Source organism: Psammomys obesus, unplaced genomic scaffold, assembly GCF_907164565.1.
Source record: "Psammomys obesus unplaced genomic scaffold, mPsaObe1.curated_primary_1811, whole genome shotgun sequence".
Lineage (NCBI taxonomy): Eukaryota > Metazoa > Chordata > Mammalia > Rodentia > Muridae > Psammomys > Psammomys obesus.
In genome coordinates, this window is record NW_026588752.1 from 7,992,288 (window position 1) to 8,008,688 (window position 16,401).

The 16,401-nt window shown below is 44.3% G+C and overlaps 1 protein-coding gene across 3 annotated transcripts in view; it reads left to right on the forward strand.

The window, feature by feature from the left end:
- The window catches only part of Axin1 (axin 1), a 50,732-nt gene that overhangs the window by 30,423 nt on the left and 3,908 nt on the right, over positions 1-16,401 (forward strand). For 2 of the 3 annotated variants that reach the window (XM_055604685.1, XM_055604686.1), the window contains exons 3-8: positions 2,446-2,586; positions 8,799-8,895; positions 10,950-11,087; positions 12,710-13,227; positions 13,582-13,752; positions 14,840-15,085. In XM_055604685.1, coding sequence (XP_055460660.1) covers positions 2,446-2,586; positions 8,799-8,895; positions 10,950-11,087; positions 12,710-13,227; positions 13,582-13,752; positions 14,840-15,085 — 1,311 coding nt within the window. The remainder of the gene's footprint in view (positions 1-2,445; positions 2,587-8,798; positions 8,896-10,949; positions 11,088-12,709; positions 13,228-13,581; positions 13,753-14,839; positions 15,086-16,401) is intronic. The other variant, XM_055604684.1, reaches the window with a different exon arrangement.

Sequence of the window (16,401 nt, forward strand, 5' to 3'; positions counted from 1 at the left end):
AAATAAATCTTTAAAAAAAATAAAATAAAAGCAACTATTAGAGGCAATGGAGCTGACTTAGTCAATAAAGGGCTTGTTATGCAAGTTTGAAGACCTGAGTTTGATTCCCAGACTCCATGTAAAAAGCCAGATGTAATAATCAACACTGGGGAGATGGAGACAGGGTCCTTGGAATTCACTGGGTAGCTAGCCTAAACTTTTCATCAAGCCTCAAGTCCTAGTGAGAGATACTGTCTCAAAAATAAAATGGATAGTCTCCTGAAGAACACACCCAAGGTTGATCTCTGCCTTCCACTTGTACCTTCACAAACGTGTGAACGCTCATACATAGACACATGCACTCACACACCCACCCATACACACCCCCCGTATTAGAAGCCTGTGTGGTAACAACACATAGATGTAATTGTAGCATTTGAAGAGCTAAGGCAGAGGGAATGTGAGTTGAGCCAGCTTATGTGGACTACATGTGAGACTCTTCCTAAAACACAGGCAGAAAATTAATGGAAGCTAGGCATGATAGATCATGTACTTGGGAAAGCAGAAACAAGATCACTGCAAGTTCAAGGTCAGCGGAACTAAACTACCTCAAAAAAAATCTGTTAATAGTTTTAAAGAATAATAGAATATGTTTATAACATAGAATGAAAAGGCCTGTTTGAGCACAATGCAAAAAGTTATAAGGGACCAGATATAGTGGTACAGTCCTATAATCCCAAGTATTTAGGAAGACTAATGCAGGGTGTTGCATTCAAAGGGACAGAGTAAGGGCCTTTAATTGTGAGAAAAAGTGTATTTAGGGAGAAAATATTTTGCATACATTATATATATATATATATATATTATAGGTGGATACTAATATACGTGTATATATGAAGAGTAAAAAATATTTGGAGAGCTAGAGACATCACTCAGTGGTTAAGAGCACTAGCTGCTTATGCAGAAGACCCTGCTTTGGTTCCTAGCACATAAACAGCAACTCACAACCGTCCGTTACTCCAGCTCCAGGAGATCCAGTGCTCTCTTCTGGCTTTCATGGGCATTAGGCATGCACGCATATGGGCACGTAGGTCAAACATACACATAAAATAATTATTTTGTTTTTTTGTGTTGTTTTTGAGCAGGGTTTTTGTTTTGTTTTGTTTTTTGTACAGTTTCTCTGTGTAGCCTTGGCTGTCCTAGAACTCACTCTATAGACCAAGGTAGTGTCAGGTTTATAGAGATCTACCTGCCTCTGCCTCAAAGGCATGTGCCACCACTACTGGCCTGAGACAGGGTTTCTTTGTGTAGTTCTGACTGTCTTGGAACTAGTTCTATAGGCCAGGCTGGCCTCAAACTCACAGAGATTGCCTGTTTTTACCTTCAAAGTGCTGGGATTAAAGGCATGTACCACCATTGCCTGGCAGTTTTTTTATTATGTTTGAGACAGAATCTCTCTGTACCCCTGGCTAGCAAGGAATGTTCTCTGTAGACCAGGCTGGCTTTAAACTCATAAGAGAGCCACATGCCTCTGCTTCCCTAGTTGTAGGCTTAAAGGCATTATGCCCAGCTAAAAAATTTTTTTTTTATTTGAAAACTTTCAAAAATTACTAAAGAACAAAACAAAACAAAAAAATCCAAACCATTACAAATCATCCACTATGCTGGCAAGGGCCAAATACTATAAAAAGATGAAGAGAGCTAGGCAGTAGTGGTACATGTCTTTAATCCCAGCACTTGGGAAGCAGAGGAAGGTGGATCTTTATGAGTTTGAAGCCAGCCTAGTGTGCAGAGCTAGTTCTAGGACATCTAAGGCTACACAAAGAGTCTTGGAAGAAAAAAAAACAAACAGGGAGAGAAACAAAAGACAAATAACCAAAAGGGCCCTTAGAGAAAATGCAGATTAAGTGTCTTGGTTTTTGGCCAATTATATGGCAACAATTAGACTCTGCTACTCCTAGTAGTGTACTCCCCATGTCTACACAGCGGTCGTTTTTATCCGTGTGTCATGTCCATGGTGCATCATACTGCTGAAGCCCAAGGACCTGCATTCAGAGTCCTGGTGGCTCTGACTGCCTGCTCCAGAAATACCTATCGAGTTGGGCCAGAAGTGGGTTACTTTGTAGCTGTAACAAGGATTAATGGATCTTTTCTTTTTGTGCTCTTCAGGAGAAAGATGGAGCATTGTCTGCTATCCAAATGATACCCTATGTATGTGTCCTTAAATGCCTTTTAAAATATAGGAAACATCTGGAAAGATGCCAGAGTTTAGATCCTCTTTCATCTCTCCCCTTTGAATTGGGAAGAATGGAATAAGGGGAGGAGCAAGGAGATGGAGGCACATGACCTTTCTGTTCTGTTTTTCTCTGAATTTCTTCTATGCTGTTACTTAGATAACTCTAACAGTGTATGTTAAAACAGGAGAGTATTGCTCTGCTGCCACTCATATGCCTTTCTTATTCACAGGTATGGATCTTGGAGGGAGCCCGTCAACCCCTACTATGTCAACTCTGGCTATGCCCTGGCCCCAGCCACCAGCGCCAATGACAGTGAGCAACAGAGCCTGTCCAGTGATGCTGACACCCTATCTCTTACGGACAGTAGTGTGTAAGTCTTACGTTTGCTGGCTGTGTGCTTCAGTGTTCTTTGGTGATCCAACTGGCTGGTCATTACTGATTGATTCTCTTAGAACTTAACCAAGTATGTTCCTAAGGACAGACATGAAGCTGGCCATGGTAGCATATATTTGTAATCCCAGAACTTGGGCAGCTGAAGCAGGAGAATTGCCAACCTTTGTTAAAGAATGAGACTATGTCGGGGCTGGAGAGAAGGCTCAGAGGTTAAGAGCACTAGCTGTTTTTCCAAAAGTCCTGAGTTCAATTCCCAGTAACCACTTATAATGAGATCTGGTGCCCTCTTCTGGCCTGCAGGCACATATGCAGGAAGAATACCGTATAAATAATAAAAGTTAAAAAAACAAAACAAAACAAAAAGAATGAGACTATGTTAAAACAAAAACCCTAAAAAAGATGACTGACTGCCCTGTGAGTGGTAATCTTCAAAACCTCGTCCAAGGGCCAAAGTGTAATTCAGTGGAGTCCCTGGATTCAGTCCCCAGCATAACAACACAAATTGTTTAAAAGGGGGCTAGAGAGATGGCTCCGAGCACTGGCTGTTCTTCCTAAAGGTCCTAAGTTCAATTCCCAGCAATCACACGGTGGCTCACAACTGTCTATTATGAGATCTGGTGTCCTCTTCTGGAGTGAGGCATCTATACAGGCAGAATACTGTATAAATAATAACAAATCATTTTTAAAAATTGATTAAAAATCCTGGAAGATTAAAAATCTATGCAAGAAACTCGGGGTTCATTTTCTGCTAGCTGTAGAGTATGGGTTCAGTTTGATGACAGGCACAGGGACCAGTCAGACAGTCTCCTCTCCAGGTGGTAGGGCAGGAGACAGTCCTGGGATTCATCAAGCTGCATAAATGTGTTTCTTGCCCATGTTGCTCTGCCCTGGACCTTTTTATAATATGGAATCTTGATATATCATGAGTAGTCCTTAGTTGCTGGAGAGCCTAAGTTCCAAGCTATGGAGGCAGATCTTCGCCTCCCTGTCCCAGCGATTATGGTCACAATTAAAATCCGTTTTGTCTGATGTGGTCACATTCCCAGAAGCCCTTGTGGGAATGGACCTGTGCTATGTGCACCACCTCCTGCAGGTGGCTTTTTGCAACCCTGGTGCATATTAAATAATTAAGTAATTGAATGGCATAAAATATTTTGCTGAGTTGACCTTCCAGCCTGGACTTTCTTGGGGTTCTGGCTTGGTCAGGCTTAGGCTGAGTTTGCCCCCATACCTGGGGCCTCTTCCAGCAGCACTGTAGTATTTCTCATTTCCAGTGACCAGGAGGAAGTTTTCCAATTGACACTAGATGTCTCTTAATTCATGACTGCACAGGGTCCCCAAAAGGTTCTTGGCTCAGCTCAGCAGTTCCGCCCTGCCAGTGTGTTTCTTTGTGTGAAAAGTTGGAAAATAAATATAAATAAGAAGGAAAGAAAAAGTGCTACCACTGGTGGCTCTGCTGTATGTGTGTGAATGTGAGTACATGCAGAAGCTAGGGGTCAGTACTGGGTGTCTTTCATCTTTGCTATACTCCTCATTTAAAATTTTAAGTTTTTCAAAATTTATTTTAGGCAGGCATAGTGGTCCATGCCTTTAATCCCAGTATTTGGGAGGGTACATCTCTGAGTTCAAGTTCAGCCTGGTCTCCATAGTGAATTCTAGGACAGCTAGAGCTACATAGTGAGAACCTGTTTCTATACATATTTTTGTTGTTGTCTGTTTTACATGTTTTGCCTGCATCTGTATATTTGTACCATGTGTGCTGGTGCTTGGGGCAGGTGAGAGTGTCAGATCTCCTGGACCTGGAGTATAGGTGCTGGGTCCTCTGGAAGAGCAACAAGTACTCTAAACCTTAAACAGGGCTGACCCCTTAGTCTCCTAAATTTTTTAAAAAATGTATTTTATTATGAGTGTGAAAAAGAGAATATAGATACTTGTGTGTGCCATAGCACGTATGGAGGTCAGAGGGCAACTATAGGGAGTTGGTTTTCTCCTGTTACCTTGTAGGATCCAGGGATTGAATTTAGGTCATCAAACCTGCACACCTATTGTGCTCCAAAGGGCCTCTACCCACTGAGCCATTTTACTGACACTGAACTTAGAGGTCATTGATTGAGCAAAACTAGCTGACCAGTGGGCACCAGAGACCTTTTAACGATAGGATATTAGGCATACATGACCATGTCCAGTTTTGTTTTGTTTATAACTGAGCCATCTCCCCAGTTCTCCACCCCCCACTGGTGGATCTAAACCACTGTTAAGTGTATGTATAATTATTTTATTTTTATTAATATAAATAATCATTTCTTAGAGAAATAAGTAATAGCTTAACAACAGGTCACATAATTTGGTTACAGTGTAATCTCATTCCTGTGTGTTCCAGTCTAGATGCTTCAGTCACTTTCCATAAAAAAAAAATCTGTGTACACAAATGCAGCAGTAACCTGAAGACACAACTGTTATCAATTTCCCAAACCTGATGGCTAAATTATAAAGGATGAGAATATTCACTGAATATTTTAGACAGTCCACATATATTGAATAACACTGAAACCAATGGGAGCCAGTTTCTAATTACGCATTATATAAAAGTCTTAGGGCTATAAGGGGTAATTTTCAAAGTACTTACTGTAGCTGCATTTTAATTAGATGTTAACTACCCAACCCTAGAATGTAATTTTTTTAAAAGTTGTTTTGTTTGTTTGCTTTTTTTTTGTTTTAGTTTTTTGAGACAGGGTTTCTTTGTGTAGCCTTGGCTGTACTGGACTCTTAGTGTAAACCAGGCAGTCCTTCAGCTCACAGAGATCTTCCTGCCTCTGCCTCTCCAAGTGCTGGGATTACAGGTGTGTGTGGCTGTAAATTCTTTTTAAGTAGCTGTTTGTTTTTTAAAGATTTATTTTTATATATGAGTGCTCTATATGCATATGCACCTGCATGCCAGAAGAGGGCATTAGATCACATTGTAGATACGATGATTCAATATGTGGTTGCCAGGAATTGAACTCAGGACCTCTGGAAGAGCAGACAGTGCTCTTAACTGCTGAGCCATCTCTCCACACACCACTACCCCACCCCTCTTTTTATTTTTTTTATTTTTTTGGGACAGGGTTTCAAATTCACAGAGATCCGACTGCCTCTGCCTCTTGAGTACTGGGATTAAGGGTCTGCACCACCATACCTGGCAAGTAGCATATTTTTAAAGCACCAATATTCCAGAAAGTAAGTTTACTAAAGAATGACTTTTGCTATTACTCATTGTTGCATCTAAAATCCTATCTTGCTCATGTACCATTTTTATGGCTGGTTCTTTTCACTTGCCTGCCCTCAACGTTCTTCCAACACCTTTTAAAAATAGGCTGCCCAGCCAGAGCTACACAGAGAAACCCTGTCTCAAAAAAACAAAAACAGAAAACCAAAACAACAACAGCAAAACAGTGTGACAGGCTGGAGAGATGGCTCAGTGGTTAAGAGCACTGTTTGTTCTTCCAGAGGTCCTGAGTTCAATTCTCAGCAACCACATGGTGGCTCACAACCATCTATAATGGGGTCTGATGCCCTCTTCTGGCATGCAGGTATACATACAAAAAGAGTGCTCATGTATAAACAAATAAATCTTTAAAAACACACACACACATACACAATCAGTGTGATATCTCCTGTTGCTCAGAATCCAGTTTGGCCAGTGCCATATGGCATATATTGGGGTGTTTCATTTTTCTACTATAATAACCATATGGTAGTAACACCAGGATGGCCCTCTGTCTCCTTGGGTTTTGTTATATCTGAGGGATGTCTCATTTCGTTCTCTTTTAATTAATTACTTGTGAGACAGGGTTTTAGTCTAATAGCCCTTGCTGGCCTGGAATTCACTGTGTAGACCAGGTGGGCCTCGAATTTGGAGATCCACTGCTTCTCCTCCTTAGTGCTGGCATTAAAGGAGTGTGCCACCCCACTTGGCTCTGTTTTAATTTTGAGCCTTTAAATGTTGGCATTTTCAGCAACACTTTTGAAGTTCCTAGAGTTCTTTGTGGCTTCTCACTTGCACAGTGTTTCAAGTCACAGTCCTTTCAGAAGAGGAAGCAAGCTGTATCTATATAGCACCTGATTTTCCTCATTCTTGGAAGTGATGAAATTTAATCTCCAATACAGTATGTTTCTGCCAACTCTGAAAATTTCCTTAAGAAAAGAACACATAGCTGGGCATGGTGGTGCACGCCTGTAATCCCAGCATTCTGGGAGGCAGAGGCAGGTGGATCACTGTGAGGTTGAGGCTAGCCTGGTCTACAAAGTTAGTCCAGGAGAGCCAAAGCTGCCCAGAGAAACCCTGTCTTGAAAAACAAAAACAAGAAAGAAAAGAAAAGAACACATTACCCAGATGGAGAAACTTAAAGTTCATGAACATAGTTTTTGTTTTAGAGAGTAAGATGGAGTTTATGTAAACCAGGCTGACTTATACCTCCCAAGTGCTGAGGTTACAGGCATGTACCACTCTACCCAGCTAATGCAGTACTGTGGAGACCCGACAGCTTCATGCATGCTGGAAAAGCATTTTGTCAACTGAGCTATGTCCACAGACCCAAGCATAGGCAATTTTTCTTTGACAATCTGTTCATCTTGGATTTTATTGGGAGACTTAAAATTTTGGGATACAAAATTGCCACCTATATTTGAACATACATCTGAGGCAAAAAATGAAATGGTGCATCTCACCATATTTGCTGGGGTGGGTAGCTCACGAGTTTGCCACATTGGAATCACAGTTGGATCACACAACTGTTCAACAAGGTGTTTCCCTAGTGTGTCACCCATCCTTAGATGTGGATTTTGAGGATAAGCCTAAACCCCAGAGGCTGGGCATTTTTAAAGTGTTCTGTCTAAGTATAGAAGAAACAGGTTTTGCTGTTGGCTTTAAGCCACCTACTATCCTGAGTGCCTGGAAAGCCAAGTCATGAATTTTAAACTCCCATTCCTCTATCCTCTGTGCCCCCTTTGTGTTGATAAAAGAAAAACACTGTAATAGTACCCTCTTGAACAGGCACACCAAGCACCTGGGCTGGTTGCCAGGGCAACCCTCCCCTGATGGGGTTGTGTCTTCCTGTTGCCAAGAGTAGTGCTGTTGGAGCTCCACTGTTCTTGAAGCCTTCCCATCTCCTCGAGAGGGACAGAGCACAGTCTGCACACCTTAACTGCCCTGTGGATTCTTTGATTAGCAAAATTAAAATAAAATAAAAAAACAAACCTATCCCAGTCAGGCTCGGTGGTGCACGCCTGTATTCCCAGCACTTGGGGAGGGAGAGGCAGGTGGATCTCTGTGATTTCGAGGCCAGCCTGGTCTACAAAGTGAGTCCAGGACAGCCAGGGCTACACAGAGAAACCCTGTCTCCAAAAACCAAACCAAACAAACAAAAAAAAAAAAAAAAACCATTCAACATGGAGATTGCAGTCCCCCACCCACCTGTTTTCATGTCACTAGAGAGCTGTAGTGAGTGGACCCAGCACTTTTCATTCATCAACCTGTCTTTTCTGAGTTTCTAGTTCCAGTTGCTGCCATGATTGATTCCTAGAGCAGCTTCTAGAACCATGGGATGGAGGTTGGGCAGCTTTAAGTTGAATATAGCATCTATCTTGAATAGGCAACAAAGAGCTTGGCCATTTAGTGACCTTAGTTGTTAGGTTTATAGCTACCAAAGGCTGATTATAGTTTGTCTTACATGTTTGTTTCACTCTACTAAAAGGTTCACAGTGACTAGTCCCCAGAGTCCACATGGAAGAAGTTGTCCTCTGACCTCCATACATGTGCTCACGCATGTACTTACCCATATACATGCATAAAATATATTCATGGTATGTGTAGCAAAATTTCTTTTTTATGTGAAAATCGTTCTTAGCTGTCAAACTTTTAGACTTTGTAGACTCAGAGATACATAAAGTAAGGGCAACTGGTCTTTGTTGAAATGCTCAGTTCTATGGCTGAGTTCCTGGGGTTTTTTGTATTTTTTTTTTAACCATGTAGGAGTTGTGTGTGTGTCATGCAGCGCATGTAATTATGCCCGTGTCTGTACATGTATTGTCCCATGTGTGCATGCACATGGGATGATACAATACAGTCATTGCTATCAGTAATGACTATGGTGTTCTGCTATTTACCTTGTTTTCTGTTTGAGCTAATGGCTACATCTTTTGTCTGTGCAGGGATGGAATCCCCCCGTACAGGATCCGTAAGCAGCACCGAAGGGAGATGCAGGAGAGTGTCCAAGTCAATGGGAGGGTGCCTCTACCTCACATTCCTGTAAGTACCACATATTCAGTAGCACCTTGTCTCTTCTCCAGTTGCCTGACTGGTTTCTTTTAGAGTTGGCCTCCATGGCACCAGTCAGTGGGAGAGGCACTTGGTAGGCTTCCTAGGACCACAGCTTACCTCTGAGCACAGCTGACGATCTTGAGTGATGTTGGGGCAAGATACCAGTAGATAGTCTAGGATAGCTCCCAAAGTCTAAAAGTCTTCCTGTGCTCAGTAACAGATGTTCTCCAGGTAGCATCTTCCCTGCACTGCATGGTGTCCCTGTAAAGTGAGTTGCACTCCCTGATGGACAGTAATTCTGAGATGATGGATTTTGGTTTGAGATGCAGCCCTGGACATTGCAAGTCACCTAACCCCAGGGTGTGGTTAGATATCCACATGCTAGATATCTTAAGAGGTTTAAGGCATGGGTCTCTTTTGTGGCTGAGCAGTAGGTGTTGCCTTTTGAACATCTTGGCTCAGAAGCTGCCTCAGCTTTGCCTCTTGGGTGATTACAGTAGCTTTTCCTGAGCCTGGAATATAAGGCTTTGTTGACTGCATGTTTGAGCAAGCATGCATAACTCACTCTACTTGCACTGACCAATGATGGCACAGAACAATTATCATTCCTTTTTCTGGTACGCAGACTTTGGACAGAAAGACTTCTAGGAGAGACTGCAGAGCTTGTGGCCATATCCTCCACCTACTCTGTCACTGCATTTTGTTTGCAGAGCCTGTGTAGGGAGGATGGGTGCTTCAGGGCATCATATAATCATCAGCATTTCTTTTGATTTGTTTTATTGTTATTTTGAGACAGCAACTATGTAGCTCTTGCTGACCTTTAGCTCACTATGTAGACCAGAGTAGCCTTGAGCTCTCAGAGATCTGCCTGTCTCTGCCTTGGCCTCTTGGGTGCTGGGATTAAAGGTGTGCACTATCACATTCAGCCTCATCAGTTTTTTTTTAGTTGGACTCTTTCAGCTTTTTAAATGAATCTTCAATTCCTAAGTTAAGAAATAAAAGACATTTATGGTTAGAAAAATGTTTATTTTGTGTCTCCTGTTGCTGTAACAGAGCACAGAGTCCCAATCTTCCCACCCAGATTATGCTTACCCATATATCAGGACCAGGCACTGCTCTGGGATTTCCTTTGAAGAGGTGTAAGCCTTGGGAATACCATGGACTTAGGCTTCTTCAGGACCACAGGTCCACCCTAGGAGCTACTGGTAACCAGTGCCATAGGCATTCCTTACCTACTTCATGAATATTTCTCTGTGACCAGCTGGGAGTGTTCATTGTAGAGCATGTTAGCCAAGACCACCATCTGTTCTGGGTGCCTATACACATGCCCACTCAGGGGTGCTACAGCCTGTGCATGCCAGGACTCTGCCCAGGCCTCCAGTAATGTGGTTGTGAGTAGCTAGAAAGAATTCTACATCTTCAGGTCAGTTCTCAGTGAAAGAGAAAAGGGAGCCAACGAGGATGCAAATGTCCCAGTAAAAGGGAACTGTATATACCTGCTTTAAAATAGATGTAACTAGCAAGGTTACTTAGTGGGTAAATATATTTACCTCCAAGCTTGGTGATTTGCATTCTCTCTGAAACCTACCTGGTAAGAGGAGAGAACAGAACTAATTCCTGCAAAGTTGTTCTCTGACCTCTTCGTATGTGCTCTGGTGCACATGTCCACCATGTTCATGGACACACTCTCAAATAAATAAATGTATAAAAACTTTAAATAAAATAAAGTAAAATAAGCCAGGCTTATTAAAGACACATGCCTTTAATTCCAGCATTTGTGAGGCAGAGGCAGGGGGATCTCTATGAGTTCCAGGCCAGCCAGAGCTATACAAAGAAACCCTGTCTTGAGGGGGGAAAAAAAAGTAAAATAACTTTTAAAAACTTTAACATGAGATCAAGTTTCTTCATTACTTATTAGAAGGCTATTACTGTGCTCACGCCATAGAGGATGCAGGGCTGCCCTGTGAAGGCAGCCTCAACTGACTATGCTGTATATCTGTATATTGTGCAGAATCTGTATATAATACTATATGTCTCTACAGCGCACTTACCGAATGCCAAAGGAGATTCGGGTAGAGCCACAGAAATTTGCTGAAGAGCTTATTCATCGTCTAGAGGCTGTCCAGCGCACTCGAGAGGCTGAAGAGAAGCTAGAGGAACGGCTAAAGCGTGTACGGATGGTGAGTGGACTGTGTGCTGTATGCTAGGACCATGTCCAAAACACTGCTTCCTGCAGTTTGGAAGTTTTGCCTTTAGCATAGCCTTCATTCTGAGGTGTCCTGTGTCAGCCTGTTCAGCCTTCCTCTGGCCTTCCTGCCTTCATATTCAGCACTTTGTCCCCGTTCCTTTTGCCGCTAACTAACAGAGTCTGGGGCTTAACCGTAGCAATCCCTTTTCCTGCCAGGAGATGCTATGAGGAAGCTCCCGAGCCTTCCAACATTTGAAGAAGACAGGAAACTGACAAAATGCCTGTGTGCCTAGCCTTGGCCTGTGGCAGGAATTGAGTTAAAGCACAATGGAGCCATGATAATAAAAGCTTGGCATGTGCAGGCTCCTATTTTACTCACATAGGGAACACTATAGATTACAGTGGCAATAGTGTCCCCCTCAGAGCTCAGTTTGATTCATTGAGAAATCATTGCTTTTGTTTTTGGTATTTGTTGTTGTTTTCGGCACAGTGTTTTTGTGTGTAGCTCTGGCTGTCCTGGAACTAGCTCTGTAGACCGGGCTGGCCTTGAACTCAGAGGGCCACCTAGTGGTGCATGCCTTTTAATCCCAGATACTCAAGAGGCAGAGGCAGGCGGATCTCTGAGTTCAAGGTCAGCCTGATCTACAGAGTTCCAGGAAAGCCAGAGCTGCAGAGAAAACCTGTCTCAAAAAAAAAAACAAAAAATTCCTGGTCAAGCCTAGGGTAGCATGATGTACTCCAACCTGTCACTGCCTACACATATACACATGTGAGTACATAAGTATACACACACGGGGGGAGGAGAGATCTTTAAGGAAAAAAAGTAAAGCTAGGCAAGATAGTGCAAGAATTTCAGGTCATCTTTGGCTCTATAGGGATTTTGAATCCAGTTTGGTCAAGACAAGATTCTGTTTCAAAAAATGAAACCACTATTGGAGTTAGGGTGCAGTTCATGGTAGAACACTTACCAAGTAGGTTCAAGCCTAGGTTCCATCTCCCCTACAAGTAAATCCTACAGTTTAATTGCTACATATGTATTCTCATGGGTTTATAAGTTTCCCTTCCTTCCACCTTAGGGAATATGGCATCAAAATCTGAAGCAGGGCTTACTGCCAAGCCTGACAACTGGAGTTCTCTCCTTTACACTCGGTATTGTAGAAGGAAAGAAATGACTTCTACAACTCTGACATCTACAGGGACACCACACACACAAAATAAACAAGCAAATAAGTATATAAATAAATATAAACTTAAGGAACCCAAAAGGGAGACTATTTAACTGAAAGAGAACACGCTGGGCGATGGTGCCATACACCTTTACTCCCAGTACGTGGGAAGCAGAGGCAGGCCATCTTTCTGAGTTTGAGGCCAGCCTGGTCTACATAGCTAGTTCCAGGACAGCCAAGGCTACACCAAGAAATCCTGTCTCAAAAAACAAACAGAACAGGTTTGTGGGGATCAGTCAGGGTCCCAGTGCATGGAGTATACAGGAGACAGCACCTCTCCCTGACCTGGCCATACTGCAGGCAACAAGCTCTTTGGCTTGTTAGGACTGTGGCTCACTTCCAGGCCTTGTCTCATTCTTGTTCTGACCATGCTGCTATTTCTTCACAGGAGGAAGAAGGGGAGGATGGTGAAATGCCTTCTGGCCCCATGGCAAGTCACAAGCTGCCTTCTGTCCCAGCCTGGCACCATTTCCCACCCCGCTATGTGGATATGGGCTGTTCCGGACTGCGGGATGCCCATGAGGAGAATCCTGAGAGCATCCTGGATGAGCATGTGCAAAGGGTCATGAGGACACCTGGCTGCCAGTCACCTGGTCCAGGCCACCGCTCTCCCGACAGTGGGCATGTGGCCAAGACTGCAATGCTAGGGGGTGCAGCCTCTGGGCATGGGAAGCACGTTCCTAAGTTGGGGTTGAAGCTTGATACAGGTGGCCTGCACCACCATAGGCATGTCCACCACCATGTTCACCATAATTCAGCTAGACCCAAGGAGCAAATGGAAGCCGAAGCTGCCCGCAGGGTCCAGAGCAGCTTCTCATGGGGCCTAGAAACACATGGTCATGCCAAGCCCAGGAGCTATTCAGAAAGCACAGGCACCAACCCCAGTGCTGGGGACTTGGCCTTTGGGTGAGTTCTGATTAGCCTTTTCAAATGTTTCCACTGTGTCTTTGTATCCAAGTCATGGTCCAGAGGGGCATGTCTCTGTGGTAACCTGATCCTCCCCCCAGGAATAGTCATAGAACACCAGGGTCAGGGGCCAGTCAGGCTCCAGGCATTGCTATGACTGGGTGAGGAGAAGCTGTGTGTTTGTCTTGGGCTCTGATTAGCATGGCTCTCCCACCATATTAAAACAAACCCCAGACAGCTGACCTTCACAGAGACCACTGTCTTCACAGGGGGTTACAGGCTTTCTTGTTGGGCTTGAGGGTTTAGGAAGCAGCAAGGAAGGCCAGAGTAACCTCATATGTCTTGCTCTCACAGCAGTAAAGCTAGTGCACCCTCCAAAAGAAATACCAAGAAGGCTGAATCTGGGAAAAATGCCAGTGCTGAGGTACCCAGTACCACAGAGGACGCAGAGAAGAACCAGAAGATCATGCAGTGGATTATTGAGGGCGAGAAGGAGATCAGTAGGCACCGGAAGGCAGGCCATGGGTAAGTGCACTGCAGGGGCCTGCTGGAGAGCAGCTGGCCACCTGTCCTCTTGTTGCCAGCACCCTTTTTATTTCTGGCTACAGGGTCAGATGACTCCACCTAAGTCCCTGTCACCTATGAACTTACATAAGCAGCAGCTGTAGGAGAGCCTCTGTCTTATATACCTACTCTTCTTCTGTCCTCAGGATTTGAGGCTGCTCAGCTCCAGTGTGGCCTCTCTGAATATGTTTCATCCATCTTTTCTCATATTGCTTGTGTATTTGGAAATATTCCTGCCTCCACAGGGAGCAGGTGCCATTCCTGTGAGCCTCTACATGGCCCATTTCTGAGCATATTAGGAGAATCTAGTCCTGAGGCAGGTCCATTTACTCAGTCCCAGATTACCTTAGTGTGCTGCCTGCTCACTACCTGCCCTCACCATAATTGGCAACAGTGGCTGGGAGGCTACTTTCCTATAGAGCAGGAGAATGTAAGGAAGGCAGTAGGCATTCCAGTACCTAAACCTGTTCCTTTGCAGGCACAAAGACTGTCTTTGGAATCATAGGTCCTTCTGGGCCTGTTGTTGTTTAGATGAGCCTAGCTTTGAACTTCTGATTCTCCTTTCTCTACCGCCCAAGTACTGAAATTATAGTCATATACCACCACACCCAGCTCATCCTGGGAAGCTTAGCAAGACCTTTCTCAAAAATAAAGGGGGCCCAACAAGATGGCTTAGTGGGGTAAACCAAGCAAGCCTAACAATCACAGTTTTATCTCTGGGGCATACATGGTAAAAATGTCCTTACGTTGTCCTCTGACAGCTTTTCATAGGCTGTGGTACATGTGTGTTTGTATTCATACACAAAACAAATCCTATGTAATAAAATTTTCAAAAAGTAAGAAAGGTCTGGAATGCAGCTTAGTGACAGAGCACATCATGAGTAAACCTCTGGTTCAATCTCAAATCCTAAACAAAAAAAAAGTCTGCAATAAGAGAAGGGTGTATCTGCATGGGATCAGAAAGGAGGCTCATGTGGCTCCTGTAATTGGGTGTGGACACACTTAATAGCTCCCACTGCTCATGCAGTCACTGTCCTTGTTCCCCAAGGTCTTCTGGGATGAGGAAGCAGCAGGTCCATGAGAGCTCCAGGCCTTTGTCCATTGAACGTCCTGGGGCCGTGCACCCCTGGGTCAGTGCTCAGCTCCGGAACTCTGTCCAGCCTTCTCATCTTTTCATCCAAGATCCCACAATGCCACCCAATCCAGCCCCTAACCCTCTCACCCAGCTGGAAGAGGCCCGCAGGCGTTTGGAGGAGGAGGAGAAGAGAGCCAACAAATTGCCCTCCAAGCAGAGGTGAGCTCATGTGGTATGGGGTGATCTTACCATGTCCCAAAGGCCTGAAGAGGGCCCTTGGGGAAAGATGGCTGTGCTGAGCTGCTTCTCCACTGAGAACCACAGAGGTAGCCTCGCTACAGGACAGAGGGCTATGAGGTTATGTTCTTGCTAGACACGTGGTCAGATGGCCAACAGTTTCTGGGCATGCCGGCTTAGTGGTGGATATCCTGACCATCTCTGATGACAGCCACACAAAGCACACCCACAGGATGGACAGGTCTGAAGCACAGAGTTATAGGGCTTGTCCTGTAGACCACAGCTCCCAACCCCCTGCCTGTCCTCAGCCTCAAGAACATCAGTATCAACCCATCACCACCACAGTTGAGCAAGCCGGTTTGTCCTTTGGGGAGTATGTTCTGCCCAAACCCAAGATACTTCTCTTTGGGTAGCAACAATATTGGAGCCAGAACATGCCTTCTCTGATCCATTTATCTTGGCTTTGAATCAGTTGCGTGGACATTGTGGCTTTGTGCAATTCCCAAATGGGTGATTGTCTCTGTGAAGACTTAGGATCTGTTTCATACCCAGTTCCTGGAACCATGGTTACACAAAGGCCACTATTGCCTCTTAAAACTATCAACTCCTTTATTCAGGTTGGGATGTATGGAATCTGAGGTCTGACCTCACTTCTCCCCTGGGATCCTACAGCTCATGGCAGGCTCTGCACTTCTGGTCTCCAGCAGGGTCAAGCTGTAGTTGCCTTGAAACTTTAGACATGTTCTGGTCATTAAAGGTCTCCATAGGCCCACACAAGCCTATATTAGCTTTGGTTCCAAAAGAAGTTACAGCTGCCTTGAACACAAGGGACCACTTTGCCACCTACTGTAAGCAATGTTATACTCTAGTGCTGCCTGTTTTGTGCAGGAAGTGTTCTTCCTGGGGTTGAAATCCTGTGTGCATATGGAAAGGGCCTGAGGCAGTGGAGCAGGATGTAGTGGGATCTGCTAAGACTGATGCCCTCAGTGGTCTGGGCAGGGTGCTCTCAGAGAAATAAGTGTTCCTAGGATGTAGGATTTTCTTCTGAAGCAGGGTACTCTGGGAGTTAGGATTCTCTTGTGATGCAGAGGTTTTATCTGTTCATCCTACCAGCATCTGGCAAGCCCACATGATGACAGCAACTGTGGTTTTCTCTTAGTCACTAGCATCAGTTAAATCTCTCTGGTCTATGATTTGGGGTTTGACACCACCACCACCATTACCATCACCACCACCACTACACACAATACACACACACACACACACACACACACACACACACACACACACACACACAC